The 26,413-nt window shown below is 42.1% G+C and overlaps 1 protein-coding gene and 1 pseudogene across 1 annotated transcript; both read right to left on the bottom strand.

The window, feature by feature from the left end:
• Window positions 1-1,831: 1,831 nt before the first annotated feature.
• LOC127534571 (cytosolic sulfotransferase 3-like) lies at window positions 1,832-25,836 on the bottom strand (annotated as a pseudogene).
• LOC127534569 (cytosolic sulfotransferase 3-like) lies at window positions 1,956-13,447 on the bottom strand. Its single transcript, XM_051950142.1, has 8 exons — window positions 13,400-13,447; window positions 7,581-7,719; window positions 7,347-7,469; window positions 7,067-7,167; window positions 3,107-3,233; window positions 2,682-2,779; window positions 2,410-2,584; window positions 1,956-2,315 (listed from the first exon to the last, which is right to left on the bottom strand). Exons 2-8 carry the CDS (start codon window positions 7,717-7,719, stop codon window positions 2,203-2,205), a joined length of 876 nt encoding a protein of 291 aa, XP_051806102.1. The 5' UTR covers window positions 13,400-13,447; the 3' UTR covers window positions 1,956-2,202.
• Window positions 25,837-26,413: the final 577 nt, after the last annotated feature.

The following is a 26,413-nucleotide window of genomic DNA, read 5'->3' as shown; positions in this document are numbered from 1 at the left end:
CTGACAAGCTACAAGTTAACGGCGATATGCACCGGCGCACTTTCAAAGTAAAAGCACCGTGCCTGTGCAGTTATGAGCGCCAGTTTATTGTGTAATCTTTGTATTCCCTGTGGTACTATGAATGGTTAACTTGATGTTTATCATACACATTAGTCACCTTCATGCCAGTTTTGTTAATTGTTTATTTCTTTCCTCTTTGTTATAGAAACCACACACACCAAATATTCTCTAGATGCCTATACATCCTTCTGCAAGTTTGTATGTTGCCTGCTGAATCTCAAAGTAAAGCCTTGTCATCTGCAACCGGCGTATTCCTTGCTCCTCATCTCTGAAGTGGCCGCAAGTGGTGTTCTGGCCGACACACCTGACATGAACCAAAGATAACTCCAGAACTAGCCCTGACACACACTGAGGTTCCTCCACTACAACGATTAACTGAAAACAAGACTGAGATGGCTTCTATAACTAAACAACAGCAAACTACAGAACAGAGGGAAATACTCACAACACAAGAACAAACTAAAGGCCAGATGAAAATCATTGAGTCCAAAATGTGATCCACAAACGGGGGAAAAACAGAGTGATCCTGTGAGCGATGATATCCAGGGGAAAGGAGGGAACAGAGACAGGAACAAGGTGAGTCCAAGACAAGTGAGCCAGCGACCACTGAGAACAATGGCCGGGCTTAAATACAGAGGGGAAACAGGTGAGATGAATCTGAGATGATTGTGTCAGGTGACAACAATCAGTGACCAAGAACAGAGAAAGCAGAAAGCAACAGACAGAGGGAGACAGAGAAACCAAAACACAGAAGGAAAAAATGACAACAAATGCAAAATCCTAACACTCTGGCTGAATCCCAAACCGCCCCCTACACACTCCCCCTCCACTACCGAGTGTCACTCCAAAAGAAGTCACACTCGCAGCTGTGGAGGGCACCTATTATTGAAGGGTGAGGGTATAAATACGATCGTCAGGAATGGGACGCCCTGTCGCCTCACCGGAAAATGGAAGACGTCATTGCCATGGTAACACAAAGACGCCTACTGTCATGGCTGTAGCGCTGTGGCACAGGTTGCTACTAACAAGGATCGCTGCTGCTTCCAGAAGACGAAAGTGTCCCACTTTTTTTCACTCACATATTTTCCAATCCTATTATCTGGCATTTCAAATCCAACAAATGAATAAATGAATTCTGTCAGTTGTGTTCAAATTTTAAGGTGTCAGGGGGTGCACAATTAAATCAAACGTCAGCAGAGAAGAAGATTTGTTTCCTTTGATTTATCTTTTTACATCACTCTTTTTGTGATGTTCTGTCATTGTGAAAAAGGCGTGGGAGAAATAAAGGACGCATGTGGAACTCACATCAATATGTTTGTTTCCTCCTCCATTTCGACGTTGCACTTCCTGAAAAAGTTGTCCAGAGTGAGCATCGATGCAGACTCGCTATTTAAGGGCTGAACAGTCCACTCTCCCTCCGCACTACACGGTTTGGGACGGCCCTTAATATGGAGGACCCTCCGCAGGATACGCGCAAACGGAGGGGTAGTGTGTAGGGATAGTGTGTAGGGGGCAGTTTGGGATTCAGCCTCTGTGCCTCTCCATTCTTCCTTCAGACTCTTCGACCTCGATTTCCCAATGAAATGGAAGATTTCCTTTCATGGATGTCTAAATAGTACATCACAAGTTCTCATATATGCATTATTGTCTTCGACTCAGAGATGGCAAGAGAGATTGAATCAAGTACAAGAGTCAATATCCTTTGTTCTTTTTACCTTATTTTTGAAATGTCCCACACATACAGTAGAAGAAAATAATATGAACAACAGAAATAAGGTATTGTTTTATTGCACTATATACTACTATAAATGAAAAATATGGATGTAATTGAATTATTTTCAATTGAATTCTCATACTGAAGTTATTTTCAACTCAAAGTATCAGTGTCAACACAATTTACGGTCATACAGCTTTTTTGGCTTATTGCATAATTGTGCATTCAGTTTATTGCACATATATTCTCTGTTTTGAAAGACATTCATTTTGATTTTTTGGTGCTTCATAATATAAAATTTCTAGTTTGAATTTATATAAAATCACAAAAAATATAAAATCCCTGAACACCTCTACTACTGTCCAGCAGTACCACATCTGGTCCGTCATGGACCCGTCTTTACATACACACAGTGTGTCTGGTCCTGCTCAGATTGTAGTACGGAACTGAAGTGTGGGATCCTTCATCTTTTGCTTATAGTCTTCATCAAACTCTTCATTCTGAGCCACAGTGAAGTGGTTCTTCCAGTCACCAACCTTCCCTGCAGAACCACAGAGAATCAGTCAGGTCTTTTAATTCAATGTGGAATGTCAGGTTTTTTCCCCCTTCTAATCTCATATTATTGTCCACCATACCTTTTCTCATGAAGGGAGAAATTTTGAAATCCATCAGTGGGATTGTGGAATAGTTGGCCATCTCATTCTTTTTCATGTTATCAAACTGCGTTCCACCAACTATCATTCTCTTCTCTTCAGCTGAAGGAGACAAACCAAGAAAGGAGCAGAGTTTGTCTATTTCCCGTCCAGTGTCCTAGAAACACAAGGTTGAATATCATCGCTGCATTCCAACCAGATAAAGGAGTACTATAGAAAAGTTGCCTGAATAGATAGACTCACACAAAAACTACCTCAATCATATCTTCATAGAACATGTAATGAATTTTTGGATAAGTCTGCTTCTTCTTCCACCAGCCATTCACGTGGTCGTACCAGGGTCCAAACACCACTGAGGCCACAGAATGACACAAGAAAGTAGTATTGAAAGCAAAGTGGAATAAATGGACTGAAAAATATGTACCATAGTACAGCCATGGCCATAAGTTTGGACACAAGTACCATGACGCTTGTGAATCTTAGAAAATACCACAAAATTGTCACTTACAATATACTTATGTTCTGTAATAGACATCAAAACAGACATAAGTCATGCTGTGTCCAAACTTATGGCCATGGCTGTATATTGTAAGTGACAATTTTGTGATATTTTCTAAGATTCACAAGCGTCATGGTACTTGTGTCCAAACTTATGGCCATGGCTGTATTTCATACTTACTTTTTCCTTCCATGAATTGCTTGAAAAAGCTGTTCCAGTCTCCAGCTGCTGGCTGAACCAGGTTCATGCGATTGAAGTGGTAATAAGACACCATGTTGTCTTTTGCATTGCGTGCTACGTAGACAATCTAGAGAAGAAGAAAACACTTCATACTTAATCAGAACCAGACAGGCTTTAATTCTCATGTTTCATTTGACTATTGCTCCCTTCCATTAAAATATGATTCCTATTTGCTTCTGTACCTTTCTGGAACCTGCGCCTGTGAAAGCAGCTGCAAAGTTTGGTGTCTCTTAACTGTTTTAAATTTTGGCTGTATTTTTGCTGTATTTGTTATATTTTGTCGGCTGCTGATGGAGGTTTCTGCTTGGAGAAGAGTTTATTCAAGAGAGGAGGTATTTTCATTGAGACAGAACAAATCTGGACAGCAACATCCAATTCCAGTGGACATCTTGAGGTGTTTTTGTGCTGGTGCAAAGGTGAAGGCTAGGAAATGGAGATACAAGCTCTTTCTTCCATCATTCATCATGGGTAACGTCAACTCTTTGTCAAACAAAAGCGATGAGCATTGGTGAGGACTGACAAAACATACCGTGAATGCAGTCTCCTGTGTTTTACTGAGACCTGGCTGAATCAAAACAACTCAGACTCAACTGTGGATCTACCTGGCTTCACCCTCATAAGGTCAGACAGAGATGCTAAAGCTAGTGGCAAGAAGAAAGGAGGGGGTCTGGCTTTATTTGTTAACCAGAGATGGTGTAACTCCTCACATATAACTGTTAAGGCGAAGTTGTGTTGTCCAGATATTGAACTGTTGGCAGTTGCCCTTCAACCATACTATGTTCGAAGGGAGTTCAGTCGCATCATAACAATACTTGTATACATTCCACCCAAGGCAACTGACTTGGTTCCGTGTCATGTTTTGCATGATACTGTAGCTAGGACACAGACTCAACATCCTGAGGCACTTGTAATAATATCAGGAGATTTCAATCATGTCAGCCTCTCCTCTCATCTGACTGGATTTACAGTTTGTTAACTGCCCTACCAGAGAGAATAAAACCCTAGACCTGCTGTATGCCAATGTCAAAGAAGCTTACAGAGCTACTGCCTTACCACCGTTGGGCAGGTCAGATCATAACTTGGTTTATCTGCAGACCTGTTGCAAACCTTGTGTGCTGAGGCAGACTGCAACTAAAGTCCAAATTTCCCCAACATATGGAAATCGCCACTATAGCTCCTCCTTCTCCTCCTCCGTCTCCTACACATGTCTCCACAGCTGCAGCCACTTCCCTTCTAGAAACTGTACCCTTCTCTGTCACAGAGACAGGGGTGATGCTGTAGCTTGAGAGACTTTGCTCTGGGAAGGCAGCTGGCCCAGATGGTGTATGTCCAAGACTGCTTAAAGACTGTGCTGCACAACTGTGTCAACCTCTCCACAGGATCTTCAACCTGAGGCTCCAGCTGGGGCGGGTGCCTGCTCTATGGAAAACTATGGCGTCAAATTTGGGTCAAAAGTCGCGCACACGCAACACTCTCTCGCGCGAAACACGTACCCCGCGCGAGTGGAAAAAAGTCTCCACGGGCGCAAAAAACACTCTGCGCATGCGTGGCAATGTCTCCGCGCGCGAGGAGCCTCTTACGCGCGTGGAGACATCGCTACTCGTCCGTGTATGGTGCCATAATTATCCTTGGAGCTCTGATTTACGTGCGCGGGGAGAAGACTTTTGACCCTTTGTGGGCGGATACCAGTGCTTGCCACAATCTCCCTATGATTGGCTGTCTGTGACAGCAAGAACTCACCCCCCCATGTGGGCACAGTCGGCTGGAGCCCCTTTGATGTTGCTGCCACTGTTCTGCAGCTCCGCCGGACACACACAGAACCGAGCCCGGATCTCCAACTGCCGGTGGGTGAGTGTCTCCACGTATTTCTGGCTCTAACCAGGAGGTCTCAGTGCTCCATTGCGGGGCTGTCAGCCTTTAGTACAGCGATTAGACATTAGTTAGCTCCATTGCTAACGGCAGTTACAGAGGTGGACTGACTGGAATCGGCTCAGAAGCCCAGCGTGTCTACTCCAGTGATTCTGACAGGGAGTTTAAGAGTGATTCTATAATTAGGGGTACATTTCAAGTCCATGGGGTGTAGACACGCTGGGCTTCTGGGCCGATTCTGGTCAGTCCACCTGGGTAACTGCCATTAGCAATGGAGCTAACTTCGCTGTACTAAAGGCTGACAGCCCCGCAATGGAGCATTGAGACCTCCCGTTTAGAGCCAGAAATACGTGGAGACACTCACCCACCGGCAGTTGGAGATCCGGGCTCGGTTCTGTGTGTGTTCGGCGGAGCTGCAGAACACCGGCAGCAGCATCAAAGGGGCTCCAGCCGACTGTGTCATTTCCTCTCTTGTATACAGTGGCATCCCACGTGGGGGGGTGAGTTCTTGCTGTCGCAGACAGCCAATCATAGGGAGGTTGTGGCGAGCACTGGTATCCGCCCACAATGTATCAAAAGTCTTCTCCCCGTGCGCGTAGACCAGAGCTCCACGCACGCAGGAGGAAAGTTTTGTGAGATACTGGACGCACGGAGCTTGGTCTGCACACGCGGAGACATTGCCACACACGCGCAGAGTGTTTTTTACACCCGTGGAGACTTTTTTTACTTCCTTCTCAAGTAAATGACTATAGACCTATAGACCTCACACATCATGAAAATTCTGGAGTGGCTGATTCTACACCTATTGAGGCTTGAGGTCAAAGACAAACTCGATTCCCTGCAGTTTGCATACAAAGAACACATTGGAGTGGATGATCTTCTTCATGCTTCACCATGCCCTGTCTCATCTGGAGGAACCTGGAGTTTATGTGAGAATCATGTTCTTTGATTTTTCAAACGCATTCAACTCCATCCAACCCACCATCCTCAAAGACATGCTCACAGAGATGGGAGTGGATCCTTCCTCTGTTTCATGGATCACAGATTACCTGACAGGAAGGTCGCAGTTTGTCAGGTTGGGGAACTGTGTTTCTGGGACATTAATGAGTAGTACTGGGGCTCCACAAGGAACAGTCTTGGCTCCCTTCCTATTCACTCTGTATACATCTGACTTCAAATACAGCACTGAGTCCTGCCACATTCAGAAATACTCTGATGACACTGCTATCGTGGCATGTATCAGAAATGGACATGAAGCTGAATACAGGGATCTGATTAGTGCCTTCAGTGACTGGAGTCACAAAAACTGTCTGCTGCTCAACGCCTCAAAGACAAAGGAAATGATCATAGATTTCCGCAGATCCAAAGCCCCTCTTCAGCCAGTGAACATTTGTGGCGTGGACATCGAGGTGGTGACACTGTATAAATATTTAGGGGTCCACCTTGATAATAAGTTAGACTGGTCTAAAAACATAGACTCCATCTACAAAAAGGGCCAGAGCCGACTTTTTTTGCCTCAAAAGACTTCGATCATTAGACATGTGCAGTAAGATGCTGTCGATGTTTTAACAGTCCGTGACAGCAAGCGTTCTCTTTTATGCTGCAGTCTGCTGGGGAGGAAGTCTAAAAAAAACAAGGATGCAAGGCGTCTGAACAGACTGATTAAAAAAGCTGGCTCTGTGGTTGGAATCAGATTGAACACATTGGAGGATGAAGTGGAGAGACGGGCACTGAGCAAGATGGAGGCCATTCTGACAAACATGGATCATCCACTTCATATCTGCCTCAATGAACAACAAAACATCGGTGATGGGCGGCTCCTATCCCTGCGCTGCAGGACAGAATGATTCAGGAAATCTTTCCTACCATCAGCAATTAGAGTGTTTAATTCACAAGTAAACAGATGAGACACCAGACAATTGAATTTCCCTTTGGGGATTAATAAAGTTGTTGCATTGTAGGTCTTTGTTTGCACAACATCAGTATTTTCCAGTATTCAACAGTATTAGGACAACAAAGAGGCTACTATACCCGGCAGTTTTGCTCCCAGAAGGACTTTGGTACTAACTGGTATGGCAAATGAGTTTTAATCAGTCGAGGGGAGGTGGGAAGATTGTTTGCTTGCTCTGTTCCTGTATGAAGAAATGAAGTTGGAGTAACCTAAACCCTGATCATATGAAACACTTATATTGTGTTGTTGAAATATGATAAAAGGCAAATGGTATTAGAATTTCAGCAAAATCTAAATAAAGATGCAGTGATGGTTAAATAAGTCCTGGTTTTAAACACGGTGGTTTTGGTTCACACTAACCTGACATGTGAGGCGGGATGTAAACATCCAAGAAAGGCACTCTCTCATAGATAGGGAGGGTTTTGTGACGCTCCATCTGACCAAAATACAACAGGTCAAGGATTTGGGAGACCCATGTGGTCCCTGGAGAGAGAGAGAATGAGGTAAAATAAGCTAATAAGGTGACATAATCCCTTATCTCTATACACACATTTTATGAGCTACAAAGCCTTTTACACATGATTGGAGACTGACCTGCTTTGGCATATGTCGCAATAAGAATATCATCTGGCCTGGCCTGAAAGTTTTGAATGTTCTCCCAGTTGTCAGTGAAAATTTTGGTCATTGAGATTCCATGGAAATCAACCAGCTCTGGTCGACCAGGTGCATCCATCTTTAAAGATAAATAAGGTAAAGAAATTAATCCAAAACAAAAAATATATGATCACTGAATAGAATAGATCACTGAATCACTGAATAGAAGAAAAAGGGAAAGTCTTGTTGTCTGTTGCAAATAAAAAGCCAAACTGGACTGAAGGAGGCTGTTAATTAAAGAGTCTGAGGGCAGCTGAGGACAGTGGTGTTCATGTATTCCAATGTTAACTCAAGTTGTTGATATTTCAGGAATCCTTGATGGTAATGGGCCCAAGGACTGCTTTACGTTCAACTCCATGCTTCCCTGATGTCAGGCTTCTTGTCTTCCTGGACTTGCAGCTGGATTCACAGCAGGCACATGTACTGCTGTATGTAGGGTGGTCCAGCAACTCCCAGCCATGAGCTTTCACATAGTTACAGGCCTTCTTGGTGTGGTCAACTGCAACTGGATCTCCTCCTACCGGCGACGTCTGACGTTACGGTGAGCGTATTGCGTCATTTCCTGTTTCAGCACTGTGTCGTGTTGTTAGCATGGCTTCTGCTTCTGCCTCTTCCTCTCCCTCTCTCTCCCTCTCCTGCTCAGTGTGCCACATGTTTAGTTATTCCTCTGCCTCCTTTAGTGATAACGATATGTGTAATAAGTGCAGCCTTTTTGTAGTTCTGGAGGCGAGGCTCTCCGAATTGGAATCGCGGCTCCGCACCATGGAAAATAACCCGCTAGCAGCTAGCCAGGCCCCCTTAGCCGGTGCGGACCGCAATAGCTTAGCTAGTGTAGCATCTGTTAGCCGTCCCTTAGCAGCGCCCGAACAGCCGGGTGGATGGGTGACAGTTCGTAGGAAAAACAGTCCTAAACTCAAGCCTGCTGTCCCGGCTCACCACAAACCGCTTCATGTTTCTAATCGTTTTTCCCCGCTCAGCGACACACCCGCTGAGAAACCAACTCTGATCATTGGCAGCTCCATAGTCAGAAACGTGAAGCTAGCGACACCAGCGACCATAGTTAAATGCCTCCCAGGGGCCAGAGCGGGCGACATAGAAGCAAATTTGAAACTGCTGGCTAAAGATAATCGTAAATATAGTAAGATTGTTATTCACGTCGGCGGTAACGACACCCGGTTACGCCAATCGGAGGTCACCAAAATTAGCGTGGCATCGGTGTGTACTTTCGCCAAAACCATGTCGGACTCTGTAGTTTTCTCTGGACCCTTGCCTGATCTGACCAGCGATGACATGTTTAGCCGCATGTCGTCGTTTCGCCGCTGGTTGTCTATGTGGTGTCCATCAAACGACGTGGGCTTTATTGATAATTGGAGCTCTTTTTGGGGAAAACCTGGTCTGATTAGGAGAGACGGCATCCATCCCACTTTGGCTGGTGCAGCTCTCATTTCTAGGAATATGGCTGATTTTATTAGTACTCCTAAAGCATGACAACCCAGAGTTAAGACCAGGATGCAGAGCTGTAGTCTTATACACCTCTCTGCAGTTTCCTCACAGCTGTCACCCTCCAGTAATTCAGTTAACTTTATTGAGACTGTGTCTGTTCCCCGACCACCAAAATTCAATAAATTACACAAATCAAAAATATACAAAAGAAATAGTAACCACAAAAATTTAATAAAAATTAATACCACTATTTCAACAGAACACAGAGACAGGAAAATTAAATGTGGTCTGTTAAATATTAGATCTCTCTCGTCTAAATCTCTGCTAGTAAATGAGTTGATAACTGATCACCAGATTGATTTGTTCTGTTTGACTGAAACCTGGTTGCAGCAGGAAGAATTTGTTAGCCTAAACGAATCAACTCCCCCTAGTCATATTAACTGTCATATTCCTCGAATCACAGGCCGAGGAGGAGGAGTAGCAGCAATCTACCATTCTTGTTTAAAATTGAACCAGAGGCCTAAACCTGATTACAGCTCATTTGAAAATCTCACTCTTAGTCTCTCTCATCCAAATTTGAAAGCTCAGAAACCAGTTTTATTTGTTGTTATATATCGTCCTCCTGCTCCTTATTCTGAGTTTTTATCTCAATTCTCAGACTTTTTATCTGAATTAGTGCTCAGTTCAGACAAAGTTATTATTGTGGGTGACTTTAACATTCATGTTGACATAGACAGCGACAGCCTTACAACAGCTTTTAATTCATTATTAGACTCAATTGGGTTTTCTCAACATGTAAATAAACCAACTCATAGTTTTAATCACACTCTTGACCTTGTCCTGACTTATGGCATAGAAATTGAAGAGTTAACAGTATTTCCCCAGAACCCTCTTCTTTCTGACCATTTTATGATAACATTTCAATTTAAAGTAAAGGATTGTTTAGCAGCTGAGAACAAATATCATTACAGTAGGTGTTTGTCTGACAATTCAGTATCTAAATTTAAGGAAATAATACCCTCACTGTTTACTTCAGCAACATTTACTGATAAATCAGAAGGCAATTATTATTATTTTACCCCCACAGAAGTGGATTATTATGTTAATAATGCTTCAGCCTCACTGCGTACAACTCTTGATAGTGTTGCACCTGTAAAAAAGAAAGTTATATCTCAGAGAAGACTTGCTCCTTGGTATAATTCCCAGCTGCGGACTTTAAAGCAGGCATCCCGAAAGCTGGAAAGAAAGTGGTATTCCACTAATTCAGAGGAAGTGTATGTGGCTTGGAAAAATAGTCTAGTAATCTATAAAAAAGCTCTTCGTAATGCCAGGACAACTTATTATTCATCTTTAATAGATGAGAACAAGAACAACCCTAGGTTTCTCTTTAGCACTGTAGCCAGGCTGACAAAGAGTCAGAGCTCTGTTGAACCTTGTATTCCTTTAGCTTTAACCAGTAACAACTTCATGAGCTTCTTTACACATAAAATAGTTATGATTAGAGATAAAATTAATCTGGCCCTTCCTACAAATGTCACAGATGCTTTTGAATTGGCTGTTAGACCTGATGAATCTTTAGAATTCTTCACTCCTATATGTCTCTCTGAACTAATTTCAACAGTTTCTACATCCAAACCATCAACATGTCTTTTAGATCCTATCCCAACTAGACTCTTCAAGGAGATTTTACCTTTAATTAATTCTTCAATGTTAGATCTGATTAATCTCTCTCTAGTAACAGGCTATGTACCACAGGCTTTTAAGGTTGCTGTCATCAAACCTTTGCTTAAAAAGCCCACTTCAGATCCAGATGTGTTAGCTAACTATAGACCGATATCCAACCTACCATTTCTCTCTAAAATTCTGGAAAGAACAGTTGCAAATCAATTATGTGAACACTTACAAAGGAATAATTTGTTTGAAATGTTTCAGTCAGGCTTCAGAGTGCATCATAGCACAGAAACAGCTCTAGTGAAAGTTACTAATGACCTTCTCATAGCATCAGATAATGGACTAGTCTCTATACTTGTTTTGTTAGATCTTAGTGCAGCGTTTGACACAATCGACCACAACATTTTATTACAGCGTCTAGAACATTCAATTGGCATTAAAGGGACAGCACTGGACTGGTTTAAATCCTACTTATCAGATAGGTTCCAGTTTGTGCATGTCAACAATAACTCTTCTGAGCATACTAAAGTTAATCATGGAGTTCCTCAGGGTTCTGTCTTAGGACCGATACTTTTCACATTATACATGCTTCCTTTAGGCAATATTATTAGGAAGCATTGTATTAACTTCCATTGTTATGCAGATGACACACAATTGTATTTATCTATGAAGCCAGATGAAACTGATCAGTTAGCTAGACTGCAAGATTGTCTTAAGGACATTAAAACCTGGATGACTTTTAACTTCCTACTGCTAAATTCAGACAAAACTGAAGTCATTGTATTTGGCCCCAAACATCTTAGAAACTCGCTTTCAAAGCAAATAGTTACTCTGGATGGCATCACATTGGCCTCCAGTACTACTGTGAGGAATCTTGGAGTTATTTTTGACCAGGACATGTCCTTTAACTCACACATAAAGCAAGTCTGTAGGACTTCCTTTTTTCACCTGCGTAATATTGTAAAAATCAGGAACATTCTGTCTCAGAGTGATGCAGAAAAATTAGTTCATGCTTTTGTTACTTCCAGGCTTGACTATTGCAATTCCTTATTATCGGGTTGTCCAAATAGTTCTCTCAAACATCTACAGTTGATCCAAAACGCTGCTGCGAGAGTACTGACAGGAGTTAGCAAAAGAGATCATATTTCCCCTATACTTGCTTCTCTTCACTGGCTTCCTGTTAAATCCAGAATAGAATTTAAAATCCTTCTTCTGACATATAAAGCTCTTAATAACCAATCTCCATCATATCTTAAAGATCTGATAGTACCTTATTATCCTAGTAGAACTCTTCGCTCTCAAGCTGCAGGCTTACTTGTTGTTCCTAGAATTTCTAAAAGTAGAATGGGAGGCAGAGCCTTCAGTTATCAGGCGCCTCTCCTGTGGAACCTGCTCCCAGTTTGGGTTCGGGAGGCAGACACCCTCTCTATTTTTAAGACCAGGCTTAAAACGTTCCTTTTTGACAAATCTTATAGTTGGGGCTGACTGGGTGACCCACAGGGGTTCGGCTTGTGTCTTCATTTGCACAGCTGACTCCTTCTTGGACGTCCCTTCGTTCTGCCTCTAGTCATGCTGCTATAGGCCTATAGGCTGCTGGGGGACTTTTCTTGACGCACTGAGCCCTTCTCTATCTACCTTTACATTTAATATGTATACCGTTATTGCAGTACATTCACTCTGTTTCCCCCTGTGCTATTTCTCCGAGTGTCCCTGGTCCCAGAGCTGGATGCTTCAGATCTGCGGTTGATGTTCCACCAGCTGGTCCAGTCTCCACCATGTCCACTGTGGGATGCTGCTGCTGACCTTCCTCCAGCCCTCTGCTTCCAACTCCCTTTTTCCACCAGTCAACTCTGCATTGCCTTCACTATACTGTTATGCTAACTTACATACTGTTTGAATTTTACTGCTAGCTATATATGGAGTATGTTTAATGTCAGAGCCGTACATCATAAGAGTAAATTATGAGTCAGTTTTCAATGTTAGCTTATACTTTGTCTGTGTCACATATCCTGTCATGCATGTATCCAAATGTGTGTTGTGTTTTCCTTGCTTTCCCACCCCTCCCTCTTCTCCCATCCCTCCACCTTGCCCTCTTCTGTCCTTCTCAACCCGCCCGGCCAGCAGGCAGATGGGTCCCCCCTATATAGAGCCGGGTTCTGCTCGAGGTTTCTTCCCTGTTAAAAGGGTGTTTTTCCTTGCCACTGTCGCCTTTGGGCTTGCTCTGGGGGTCAGGCATTTGGGTTCTGTAAAGCGTCTTGAGACGAGTTGACTGTAATTGACGCTATATAAATAAAATTGAATTGAATTGTTGTAGATAGTGAAGTCAGATTGTCTCAGATGTTTTAACAGTCATTCATTTAAAAATAAGGAAAGGAGAAAACAAATATTTAACAGTCCAAATGTACAGGCGTTTAAAGACAAAATCTCATAAAACAAACAAGCAAACATTGGTGCTGACTGAGGAAAAGAGGGCATAAAACCTTTAAAGGTTTGTAAAAGCAGTTGAGGCTCCACAGTTCTTTCATGCACCTCAAACACGTCCATTCACCAAACTGTTCTCATTAACTCAGCATTACGTGTTTACCATGATGAAAATAAAACTCACAGTCGATTAAAACAAAAGTTGGTGTTGATATCAGACATACCTTGTCTTGATCAAACGATATTCTGCTTGCTGCTGGTTTTCTGTCTGGCTTCTCCGACTCCAATGTTTCACTGACCTGCGTAATGTTTTTTTTTAACCTCTTGTTACATAACTCTCTTGTGGCAGAAAACATTCACTTCCAAATATGAGTTGAATGTTCAGCCCCTCCCTGTTCTTACACATATCCTGGCCACTTTTATCTTCAGTTTTATCATAAACATACAAAGTACACAAAATATGTAACTGGGTAAATTATGGCTTTGAATATTACAGAGAGTCACAGAGTACAAGTACTGAATTTGTTTCAGTGTAACCTTTAAACATAATGAGACTGAGATTTGCTTGAGTTGTTCTTAATGTCTTATTTTTTAACTAATTTGTCTTCTCATTATTTTTAATGGCATTTTTGAAAGTATTTCATAATTATTGTGTGTGTCTTTTTAATCAGTTACTTTGTTGGTGAGGTCTGTACCTCAGTGTAATCCTGAGTTAAAATAAACAAACACATGAATGAATGGATTAATTTACCTGAGTGTGTAGAGGTGTAGTCACGTGACATGCAGATGTGTGGTTGTGGTCAATGAATATGTGCAAATGAAAATTCAGTATCAGCAATAAAATATAATAAGATATGGAAGGCATGTAAAAACAGGCTATAAATGTGACCTATGACCAACACCTGAATGTGACCTGAAATTACTCTTGGACCGAGGTCAGAAACAGACGTTCACTCGTGATACCTTGTGCAAAACAAATCACAACCAACAAGAGTCCTTCTTACCAAGCATAATAAAACAAATTGGATTAATGAAACCAAGCTCTATGCTCCTTTGTAAGTTAAACCCTGACAATCACTGTCTTCACAGAGCGCATGTTTCATCTACTTGCATGTTTGCCATTGTTTCTCCTTTAGTGTGTCTTTGTGGTTGCACTAGTTACATGAGAAGAAAAGCTGAAGCACATTACAGCATTTTCAGTGAGTGAATAATTGATTGAAGTGCCACTTTTAGAAAGTAAAATTCTTTAACAATATGTTATGTATTTACTTTCAAATCAAAACTGGTTCAGTTAAAGCAAAGAGCGTATTTCCATAAGGACACAATCAGCTGTAAAAGGACAAGACACATGCTGCGTATATACACCCCACTCCAAAAGTATTGGAAGCAGTGAGGCCAATTCCTTTATATTTTTTCTATAGAGGTGTAACCAACATGAAATCCAGAGAGCTGTCTGTGGGTGAGAAACAAGCAATTGCGAAGCTTAAACCTAAATAAAAGCAGAAAAAAATACTCCAGACGTTCCCAGACCTTTACTGACACACATAAATTCAGAACAAAATACATCCTGCTCATGCTTATGCACTGACCTGCTCTGGGGTATGTTACAACAAGTATATCAACTGGTCAGAATTTCTGAACCTCATCCCAATTGTTGGTGTAGTAGTGAATCATTGGAACTCCATGGAAATCGAACAGTTTTCGTCTCAAAGCCAAATCCATCCATCCATCCATCCATCCATTCTCTATAAACCGCTTTATCCTCACTAGGGTCACGGGGGTGCTGGAGCCGACCTCAGCTGACTCGGGCGAAGGCAGGGGACACCCTGGACAGGTCTCCAGTCTGTCACAGGGCTACATATACAGACAAACAATCACACTCACATTCACACCTACGGACAATTTAGAGTAACCAATTCACCTCAGCATATTTTTGGACTGTGGGAGGAAGCCGGAGTACCCGGAGAAAACCCATGCATGCACAGGGAGAACATGCAAACTCCATGCAGAAAGATCCCAGGCCCACCCCGGGATTTGAACCAGGGATCTTCTGGCTGCAAGGCGAAAGTGCTAACCAGTACTCCACTGTGCAGCCCAAAGACAAATCCATCTATTAAAAAAAAAAGCTGACATGCTGTCGATGGAAGAATTCTAATGTCATGCATTCAGTTTATATTCAGTTTGTCACGTGCAGTTGCAGTAAACGGTTTTAGAAACGGCTTCCACAAGTCATCTTCACTGAGGGAGACAAAATAGGTTGATTTACAAATGTGTTCTGATCAGCTCCACATTTCATCTTGAAACAGCATTAAACCCCACTTGAAAGAGACGCATAACATTTTAGTAAATGGAGCGAGACAGCCACTCTACCCACTGAGCTATGCATATATCACTCACACCTGGAATCAAACTCCGGCCTCCTGGGTGTGAGACAGCCACTCTACCCACTGACCTACGCCACCCATTGCATATCTCTCTCACACCTGGAATCTCATGGGTGTGAGGCAGCCACTCTATCCACTGAGCTACACCACCCGATGCATATCTCACTCACTCACACCTGGAATCAAACCTCAGCCTCCTGGGTGTGACACAGCCACTCCACCCACTGAGCTATGCCACCCTATGCATATCTCACTCACTCCCTCACACCTGCAATCGAACCCCGGCCTCCTCGGTGTCAGACAGCCACTCTACCCACTGACCTATCAGGAGATTTTAATCATGTTAGCCTTTCCTGTCAGCTGACTGCATTTACACAGTTTGTTAACTGCCCTACCAGAGAGAATAAAACCCTAGACCTGCTGTATGCCAATGTCAAAGAAGCTTAAAGAGCTACTGCCTACCACCATTGGGCAGGTCAGATCATAACTTGGTTTATCTGCAGACCTGTTGCAAAACTTGTGTGCTGAGACAGCCTGCAACTAAAGTCCAAATCAGAAGATGGACTCCTCAAGCTAGTGAAGCTCGAAGAGACTGCTTTGAATCAACAGACTGGAATGTGCTGCTAGAAACAGATGAGGACAGTATGAACATTGTCAGACAGGTTGATTGTTTACTGAGTACATCAGCTTCTGTAGAGACACAGTCATACCTGCAAAGACTGTCTGCTGTTTGCCCCAAAATAAACCCTGGATCACGAGCAACATAAAGGCAATCCTCAGCCAGAAAAAAAAAGATTTTAGAGATGTTGACAAAGAATGGCTCAAAGAAGTGCAACATGAGTTGAAGAGGAGACTGAAGATGGAAAAGATGGAATACAAAAAGAAGATAGAAAGGAATTTTCAACACAGCAACATCCATGATGTGTGGAGAGGAATCAGTACCATCTCTGGACACAACAATAAAAAGAAAAGAGAGCCAAAAGTGGGTGTTCCCCTCGCTACCTCCAACACTGCTGCAGAAGCTGAGCAACAATTATTCACAGAGATAGCTGAGATTTCTCCTCTCCAGATGGCACTGCCAATTACAGATTTTAAAGCTGAATGTGAGGACTGTCCTGAACTTACAAAGCTGCGACGAGTCATTCAGTCCGGATGGCCTAATTCAAAAAAAGCTCTTCCAGGTGATGTGCAACCTTACTTCCTGGTGCGACATGAACTTGCTGTTGAGGCGCCGTTGATCTTCCGTGGAGCTCGCCTGGTGGTGCCTAAGTCTCTTCAACAGAGGATTGTTCAGCTGGCACATGAAGGGCACCAGGGCGTGGTTCGCACGAAACAACGCCTCAGAGAACTCTACTGGTGGCCACGCATGGATGATGTGGTTCACACAGTTTTGTCGGCCTGCACAATCTGCCAGTCTTGTGACAAAACGCCTGCGGCCCCAATGCAGCCTGTGGAATTTCCAGGGGGCCCTTTTCAACATGTGGCTGTAGATATCGTCGGTCCTTTTGAACTGGGGACCTGTGACTGCAGATTCGCCATTACTCTCATTGACTATTTCAGTAAATGACCGGAAGTTGCCTTTACTTCATCTGCAACTACAGACACTGTCATAACGTTCCTGGCTTCCACCTTTGCACGTGAAGGAAATCTCTGTGCCATTACAACCGATAATGGCCCACAATTCACGTCCTCTGCCTTCACTGCGTTTCTCAAAGAGAGGGGCATCAAGCACATCAGGACAAGTGTTTACCATCCTCAAGCAAACGGATGTGTGGAACGCTTTAATAGAGTGCTTAAGGACTGTGCTCAAGCGGCTCAGGTAGCTCAACGCCCATGGAAACCAGCAGTCACTGAAATGCTGCAGAGCTACAGAGCAACTGCTCATGCAACGACAGGTGAATCCCCTTTCCAGCTTCTGAGAGGACGACCGATGTGGACAAAATTGAATGTTCTACTACCACCAACAGACAGCGGGACATACATGTATGCTCACGTTGCAACCAGAGTTGCCATACAACAGAAAAAAGTAAACGCTACACAGACAAGAAACGAGGTGCAAAAACTCCCAAGGTCACAGTCGGTGCCAAGGTCCGGGTGCGCAAGCCTTTTCGTGTGGGAAAAGGAGAGAGACAGTACGCTGACCCGATGTCTGTGGAGCAACAGACAGGACTGACCACCTTTGTCCTGAGTGACGGGAAAAAGTGGAATGCAGCACGTCTTTCTCTCTGCCCAGACGGCACAGAGGAAGCACAGAGAGCTGGTACTGAAAAGATCAGTAGCCCAGCTAAGAATATGGCAAGACAAACTACTCACAGAGACAGACAGAAACCAGCTTGGACAAAAGATTATGTAATGAAGTAGCTCCAAGCCTAAAGTAAAACTAAGTTGATTAGGCGACAGTAATTTTAATTTCAGTTGCTACATTTTGAGTTTATAAGTCACATTTTCAGTCAGTCTTATAAGTAGTAAGGTTATTTGGAAATGCCTGAATAATTTATGTTTGTTATATACACACGTGGACAAAATTGTTGGTACCCCTCAGTTAAAGAAGGAAAAACCCACAATTCTCACTGAAATCACTTGAAACTCACAAAAGTAACAATAAATAAAATTTATTGAAAATTAAATAATCAAAATCAGCCATTACTTTTGAATTGTTGATTAACAATTATTTTAAAAAACAAACTAATGAAATAGGGCTGGACAAAAATGATGGTACCCATAACTTAATATTTTGTTGCACAACCTTTTGAGGCAATCACTGCAATTAAACGATTTCTGTATTTGTCAATGAGCGTTCTGCAGCTGTCAACAGGTATTTTGGCCCACTCCTCATGAGCAAACAGCTCCAGTTGTCTCAGGTTTGATGGGTGTCTTCTCCAAATGGCATGTTTCAGCTCCTTCCACATATGTTCAATGGGATTCAGATCTGGGCTCATAGAAGGCCACTTTAGAATAGTCCAACGCTTTTCTCTCAGCCATTCTTGGGTGTTTTTGGCTGTGTGTTTTGGATCGTTGTCCTGTTGGAAGACCCATGACCTGCGACTGAGACCAAGCTTTCTGACACTAGGCAGCACATTTCTCTCCAGAATGCCTTGATAGTCTTCAGATTTCATCGTACCTTGTACACTTTCAAGACACCCTGTGCCAGATGCAGCAAAGCAGCCCCAAAACATTACTGAGCCTCCTCCACGTTTCACCGTAGGGACAGTGTTCTTTTCTTCGTATGCTTGGTTTTTGAGTCTATGAACATAGAGTTGATGTGCCTTACCAAAAAGCTCCAGTTTGGTCTCATCTGTCCAAAGGACATTCTCCCAGAAGCTTTGTGGCTTGTCAACATGCATTTTTGCAAATTCCAGTCTCACTTTTTTATGAGTTTTTTTCAGCAGTGGTGTCCTCCTTGGTCGTCTCCCATGAAGTCCACTTTGGCTCAAACAACGACGAATGGTGCGATCTGACACTGATGTACCTTGGCCTTGGAGTTCACCTTTAATTTCTTTGGAGGTTGCTCTGGGCTCTTTGGATACAATTCGAACGATCCGTCTCTTCAATTTGTCATCAATTTTCCTCTTGCGGCCACGTCCAGGGAGGTTGGCTACTGTCCCGTGGGTCTTGAACTTCTGAATAATATGAGCCACTGTTGTCACAGGAACTTCAAGCTGTTTAGAGATGGTCTTATAGCCTTTACCTTTAAGATGTTTGTCTATAATTTTTTTTCGGATGTCCTGGGACAATTCTCTCCTTCGCTTTCTGTTGTCCATGTTCAGTGTGGTACACACCTTTTCACCAAACAGCAGGGTGACTACTTGTCTCCCTTTAAATAGGCAGACTGACTGATTATGAGTTTGGAAACACCTGTGATGTCAATTAAATGACACACCTGAGTTAATCATGTCACTCTGGTCAAATAGTTTTCAATCTTTTATAGAGGTACCATCATTTTTGTCCAGGCCTGTTTCATTAGTTTGTTTTTTTAAATAATTATGTTAATCAACAATTCAAAAGTAATGGCTGTTTTTGATTATTTAATTTTCAATAAATTTTTATTTATTGTTACTTTTGTGAGTTTCAAGTGATTTCAGTGAGAATTGTGGGTTTTTCCTTCTTTAACTGAGGGGTACCAACAATTTTGTCCACGTGTGTAAACTGTATGGAGTCAGACCTTATTTCATTGCTAAAGGTAATACATTATATGGATACAGTATTTCATTTGAGTTTGAGAATATTCAACATACAGTACGGCTACTTTCCAAAGTGTGTTTTATATAAATAAAAAAAAGAAAAATATAGATTATTTTGGTTTGCTTGGAATAACAGTTAAAATACAGTAATGCTAATTCTACATCAGTTAAAGATTGTTCATAAAAAGAAGTATTCTTTCTGAGTAACAGGGGAGATGTTATGTTTACAGACACGTGCAATAACAGTGATATTGTGACACTACCAGATATGGCCAGTGAGTGGCGCTAGGAGAGAGTGTAAGATATACTGCGTAGAAGACGTGAGGGAGAGAGAGCTTTTTTCTACCATGCTACGTGATGTCTGTATGTGCTCACTGCTACAGTAGATGATTAACTGGTTTATATGACTCCTTCTTCCTGAATAACCAACACAACAGTGGTCAATGAATATCTGAAATGAAAATTCAGTATCAGCAATAAAATATAATAAGATATGGAAGGCATGTAAAAACAGGCTATAAATGTAACCGATGACCAACACCTGAATGTGACCTGAAATTACTCTTGGACCGAGGTCAGAAACAGACGTTCACTCGTGGTACCTTATGTAAAACAAATCATAACCAATAAGAGGCCTTCTTGCCAAGCATAATAAAACAGATTGGATTAATCAAACCAAGCCCTAGCCCTATGCTCCTTTGTAAGTTAAACCCTGACAATCACTGTCTTCACAGAGCGCATGTTTCATCTACTTGCATGTTTGCCATTGTTTCTCCTTTAGTGTGTCTTTGTGGTTGCACTAGTTACATGAGAAGAAAAGCTGAAGCACATTGCAGCAATTTCAGTGAGTGAATAATTGATTGAAGTACCACTTTTAGAAAGTAAAATTCTTTAACAATACTTTATGTATTTACTTTCAAATCAAAACTGGTTCAGTTAAAGCAAAGAGCATATTTCCATAAGGACACAATCAGCTGGAAAAGGACAAGACACATGCTGCATATATACACCCCATTCCAAAAGTATTGGAAGCAGTGAGGCCAATTCCTTTATATTTTTTCTATAGAGGTGTAACCAACAAGAAATCCAGAGAGCTGTCTGTGGGTGAGAAACAAGCAATTGCAAAGCTGAAACCTAAATAAAAGCAGAAAAAAATACTCCAGATGTTCCCAGACCTTTACTGACACACATAAATTCAGAGCAAAATACATCCTGCTCATGCTTATGCACTGACCTGCTCTGGGGTATGTTACAACAAGTATATCAACTGGTCAGAATTTCTGAACCTCATCCCAATTGTTGGTGTAGTAGTGAATCATTGGAACTCCATGGAAATCGAACAGTTTTTGTCTCGAAGCCAAATCCATCCATCCTCTATACACCGCTTTATCCTCATTAAGGTCGTGTGGAGGCTGGAGTCTGTCCCAGCTGACTCGGGCGAAGGCAGGGGACACCCTGGACAGGTCGCCAGTCTGTCACAGGGCTACATATACAGACAAACAATCACACTCACATTCACACCTACGGGCAATTTAGAGTAACCAATTAACCTCAGCATACTTTTGGACTGTGGGAGGAAGCCGGAGTGCCCGGAGAAAACCCATGCATGCACAGGGAGAACATGCAAACTCCATGCAGAAAGATCCCAGGCCCACCCCGGGATTTGAACCAGGGATCTTCTGGCTGCAAGGCGAAAGTGCTAACCCCTACCCCACTGTGCAGCCCAAAGACAAATCCATCTATAAAAAAAAAAAAGCTGACATCCTGTCGATGGAAGAATTCTAGTGTCATGCATTCAGTTTATATTCAGTTTGTCACGTGCAGTTGCAGTAAATGGTTTTATAAACGGCTTCCACAAGTCATCTTTACTGAGGGAGACAAAATAGGTTGATTTACAAATGTGTTCTGATCAGCTCCACATTTCATCTTGAAACAGCATTAAACCCCACTTGAAAGAGACGCATAACATTTTAGTACATGGAGGCCTATCTAGTGAAGATCAGTGATCCCTCAGTCTGTGCTCTGATTGTTGTTTCTCTTTTGTTTGTTGCTCACTGGTGTTTACCAACTCTTTCAAACTGAAGCATACAACATCCAGGTGGTATTTTAGACATTCAATTGTTGTCATAGTAATTCATCAAAATTTCATTTTCAAATACTTCCAAGAGAAGACGTTCTGAAAAAATTAGTTTATGTCCATCCATCTGTCCATCCGTCCATTCATCCATCCATCCATCGACCTCCGCTTTTCCGGGGCCAGGTCATGGAGGCAGCAGGCAATGCGGGTCATTCCAGACGCCCCTCTCCCCTGCGACGCTTTCCAGCTCTTCCTGGGGGATGCCAAGGCATTCCCAGTCCAGACGAGATATATAATCCCTCAATTTTGTTCAGGGTCTGCCCCGGGGTCTCCTCCCAGGTGGACGTGCTTGAAAAACCTCCAGAGGAAGTCTCCATGGAGGCCTCTGACTCAGATGGCCAAACCACCTGAACTGGCTCCTTTCAACACAAAGGAGCAGCGGCTCTACTCCGAGCTCTCTCCGGATGTCTGAGCTCCTCACCCTATCTCTCAGGCTGAGCCCAGCGACCCTACGGAGGAAGCTCATTTAGGCCGCTTGTATCCGCGATCTTGTTCTTTTGGTCACTACCCAGAGCTCATGACCATAGGTGAGGGTTGGAGCATAGATAGACTGTTAAATTGAGAGATTCGCCTTACGGCTCAGCTCCCTCTTCACCAAAACAGTCTGATACAACGCCTGCACTACTGCTGATGCTGCACCAATCCGCCTGTCCATCTCACGCTCCATTTTCTCATCACTTGTGAACAAGATCCCGAGATACTTGAACTCCTTCACTTGGGGAAGCCACTCCCCTCCAAGCCAGAGCTGCAGCAGATGATGAAGCACTCAAAATTGTTGCAGATTGAAAACTTCACACTGGACTTCAAACTCCTTGGACTCTGTGCCTCTCCATTCTTCCTTCAGACTCTGTGACCTTGATTTCCCAATGAAATGCAAGATTTCCTTTCATCTGAAAAAGTACTTTGGACCAATGAATGACACTCCAGTTCTTTTTGTCCTCAGCCCAGCTAAGACCTTCTGACATCAACCTCTGGTTCAGGAGTGGCTTAATATGAGGAATTCAACAGTTGTAGCTCCTTTCTTGGAGACGTCTGTGTTTGGTGGCTCTTGATGTACACCAACCTCAGTCGTTGTGAAGCTTGTTGGATCTCAGTCTGCCAGAAAGGGACAGATGCTGTTCTGACAGCTTCATCCACCAACTTGTTCAAAAATCGCTTCTGGATCAACTATTAGTATCTTTAGAGGTCTTGGAGAAAAAGTCTTCAGTCTTTAGAGTTTGCTGTGAATAATGTTTATTCAATACAACCAGTTCTAAGAACAAACATGAGTCAAATCTTGAGATTTCAAGTGTTTAAGCAATGTCTTTCAACTTCTTATATATTTTACAACTTATCCAACTCTCTTCCTTCTCCTGGAAAACTACAACCCATACTTCTTACAACGACCAATCCGGACATTTCTGCCACTATTGTTTTTGAATTTCTGAGGGTGTGACCTGTTAGTGGTAACCTTCCAAACACTACTCAATGTCGAGGGAGGACCACTCACCCTCTGTTTGCTGTCAGGAGAGCACTGCATGGAATTTTCATGTTCTCCCTGTGCATGCGTGGGTTTTCTGCAGGTACTCTGGCTTCCTCCCACAGTTCAAAGACATGCTGAGGTTAACTGATAATTCTAAATTGTTCGTAAGTGTGAATGTGAGTGTGCTTGTTTGTCTCTGTGTAGCCCTTTAATAGACTGGTGAGCTGTACTTCGCCCTAAGTCAGCTGGGATATACTCCAGCCCTCCCGCGACTTTGATGAGGTTTAAACGGTGTATAGATAATGGATGGATGTCTTCATAGTACATCACAAGTTCTCATATATGCATGATTGTCTTCTCCTCAGAGATGGCAAGAGAGATTGAATGAAGTACAAGAGTCAATATCCTTTGTTTCTGTTACCTTATTTTTTAAATGTCCCACACACAGAAGAAAACAATATGAACAACAGAAATGAGCTTGTATTGTTTTATTGCACTATATACTAATATAAATAAAAAATATGGATATAATTAAATTATTTTCAATTCATCTCTCATACAAAAGTTATTTTCAACTCAAAGTATCAGTGTCAAAACAATTTACAGTCATACAGCTTTTTTGGTTTATTGTGTAATTGTGTGATCAGTTTATTACACATAAATTCTCTGTTTTGAAAGACATTCGCTTTGATTTTTTGGTGCTTCATAATATAAAATTTCTGGTTTGAATTTATATAAAATCACAAAAAATGTAAAATCCCTGAACACCTCTACTACTCTCTAGCAGTGCCACATCTGGTCCGTCATGGACCCGTCTTTACATACACACAGTGTGTCTGGTCCTGCTCAGATTGTAGTACGGAACTGAAGTGTGGGATCCTTCATCTTTTGCTTGTAGTCTTCATCAAACTCTTCATTCTGGGCCACAGTGAAGTGGTTCTTCCAGTCACCAACCTTCCCTGCAGAACCACAGAGAATCAGTCAAGTCTTTTTGTTTAATCTGGAATGTCAGGTTTTTCCCCCTTCTAATCTCATATTACTGTCCACCATACCTTTTCTCATGAAAGGAGAAATTCTGAAATCCATCAGTGGGATTGTGGAATAGTTGGCCATCTCATTCTTTTTCATGTTATCAAACTGCGTTCCACCAACTATCATTCGCTTCTCTTCAGCTGAAGGAGACAAACCAAGAAAGGAGCAGAGTTTGTCTATTTCCCGTCCAGTGTCCTAGAAACACAAGGTTGAATATCATCGCTGCATTCCAGTCAGATAAAGGAGTACTATAGAAAAGTTGCCTGAATAGATAGACTCACACAAAAACTACCTCAATCATATCTTCATAGAACATGTAATGAATTTTTGGATAAGTCTGCTTCTTCTTCCACCAGCCATTCACGTGGTCGTACCAGGGTCCAAACACCACTGAGGCCACAGAATGACACAAGAAAGTAGTATTGAAAGCAAAGTGGAATAAATGAACTGAATAATATGCACCATAGTATTTTATACTTACCCTTTCCTTCCATGAATTTCTTGAAGAAGCTGTTCCAGTCTCCGGGCGCTGGCTGAACCTGGTTCATGCGATTGAAGTGGTAATAAGACACCATGTTGTCTTTTGCATTGCGGGCTACATAGACAATCTGGAGAAGAAGAAAACACTTCATACTTAATCAGAACCAGACACACTTTAATTCTAATGTTTCTTTTGGCTGTTTTTTCCCCCTTCAAATACGATATGATTCCAATATGCTTCTCAATCTGTTAGTTTGCACAACATCAGTATTATCCATTGTCTCAACTCATATATTGAGATAATGCAAACAATGAAGAGGCTACTGTACCCGGCAGTTGTGCTCCCAAAAGGACTTTGGCACTAACTGGTTTGGCAAATGAGTTTTAATCAGTCGAGGGGAGGTGGGAAGATTGTCTGCCTGCTCTGTTCCTGTATGAAGAGATGAAAATGGAGTAAGCGAAACCCTGATCATATGAAATACTTATATTGTGTTGTTGAAATATGATAAAAGACAAATGGCATTAGAAGTTCAGCAATATCTAAATAAAGATGCAATGATGATAAAATAAATCCTGGTTTTAAATACAGTGGTTTTTGCTCACCTTTCAAGGGAGTGCCTTTCTTGTGGATCTCCAAGAAAGGCACTCTATCATAGATAGGGAGGGTTTTGTGACGCTCCGTCTGACCAAAATATAGCAGGTCAAGGATTTGGGAGACCCATGTGGTCCCTAAGAAGACAAAGAGAGAGAATGAGGTAAAATAAGGTAACAAAGTGACATAATCCCTTATCTCTATACACACATTTTATGAGCTACAAAGCCTTTTACACATGATTGTAAACTGACCTGCTTTTGGATATGTCGCAATAAGTATATCATCTGGCCTGGCCTGAAAGTTTTGAATGTTCTCCCAGTTGTCAGTGAAAAGTTTGGTCATTGAGATTCCATGGAAATCAACCAGCACTAGTCGAATAAGTGAATCCATCTTTAAAAATAAATAAGGTAAAGAAATAATCCCAAACTGTAACAATATGATCACTGATTAGAGGAAAAAGGGAAAGTCATGTTGTCCGTTGTAGATAGTGAAGTCAGATTGTCTCAGATGCTTTTAACAGTCATTCATTTAAAAACAATGAAAGGAGACAACAAATATTTAACACTCCAAAAATACAGGTGTTTAAAGACAAAATCTCATAAAACAAACAAGCAAACATTGGGGCTGACTGAGGAAAAGAGGGCCTAAAACCTTTAAAGGTTTGCAAAAGCAGTTGAAGCTCCACAGCTCTTTCATGCACCTCAAACACGTCCATTTACAAATCCTTTCTTATTAATTCAGCATTACGCATTTACCGTGATGAAAATGAAACTCACAGTAGAATAAAATAAAAGTTGGTGTTGATATCAGACATACCTTGGTTTGATCAAACGATATTCTGATTTCTGCTGGTTTTCTGTCTTCTCTGACTCCAGTGTTTTGCTTATTTGTGTAACGTTTTCTTTACCCTCTTTTCTTGTTGCATAACTGTCTTGTGACATAGTGCTTTCACAGTTGGGTAAAGTTG

Source organism: Acanthochromis polyacanthus, chromosome 6 (genome assembly GCF_021347895.1).
Source record: "Acanthochromis polyacanthus isolate Apoly-LR-REF ecotype Palm Island chromosome 6, KAUST_Apoly_ChrSc, whole genome shotgun sequence".
Classification (NCBI taxonomy): Eukaryota; Metazoa; Chordata; class Actinopteri; family Pomacentridae; genus Acanthochromis; species Acanthochromis polyacanthus.
Note: the sequence above shows the minus strand (reverse complement) of the source record. Positions and strands in the feature narration are given on the sequence as shown.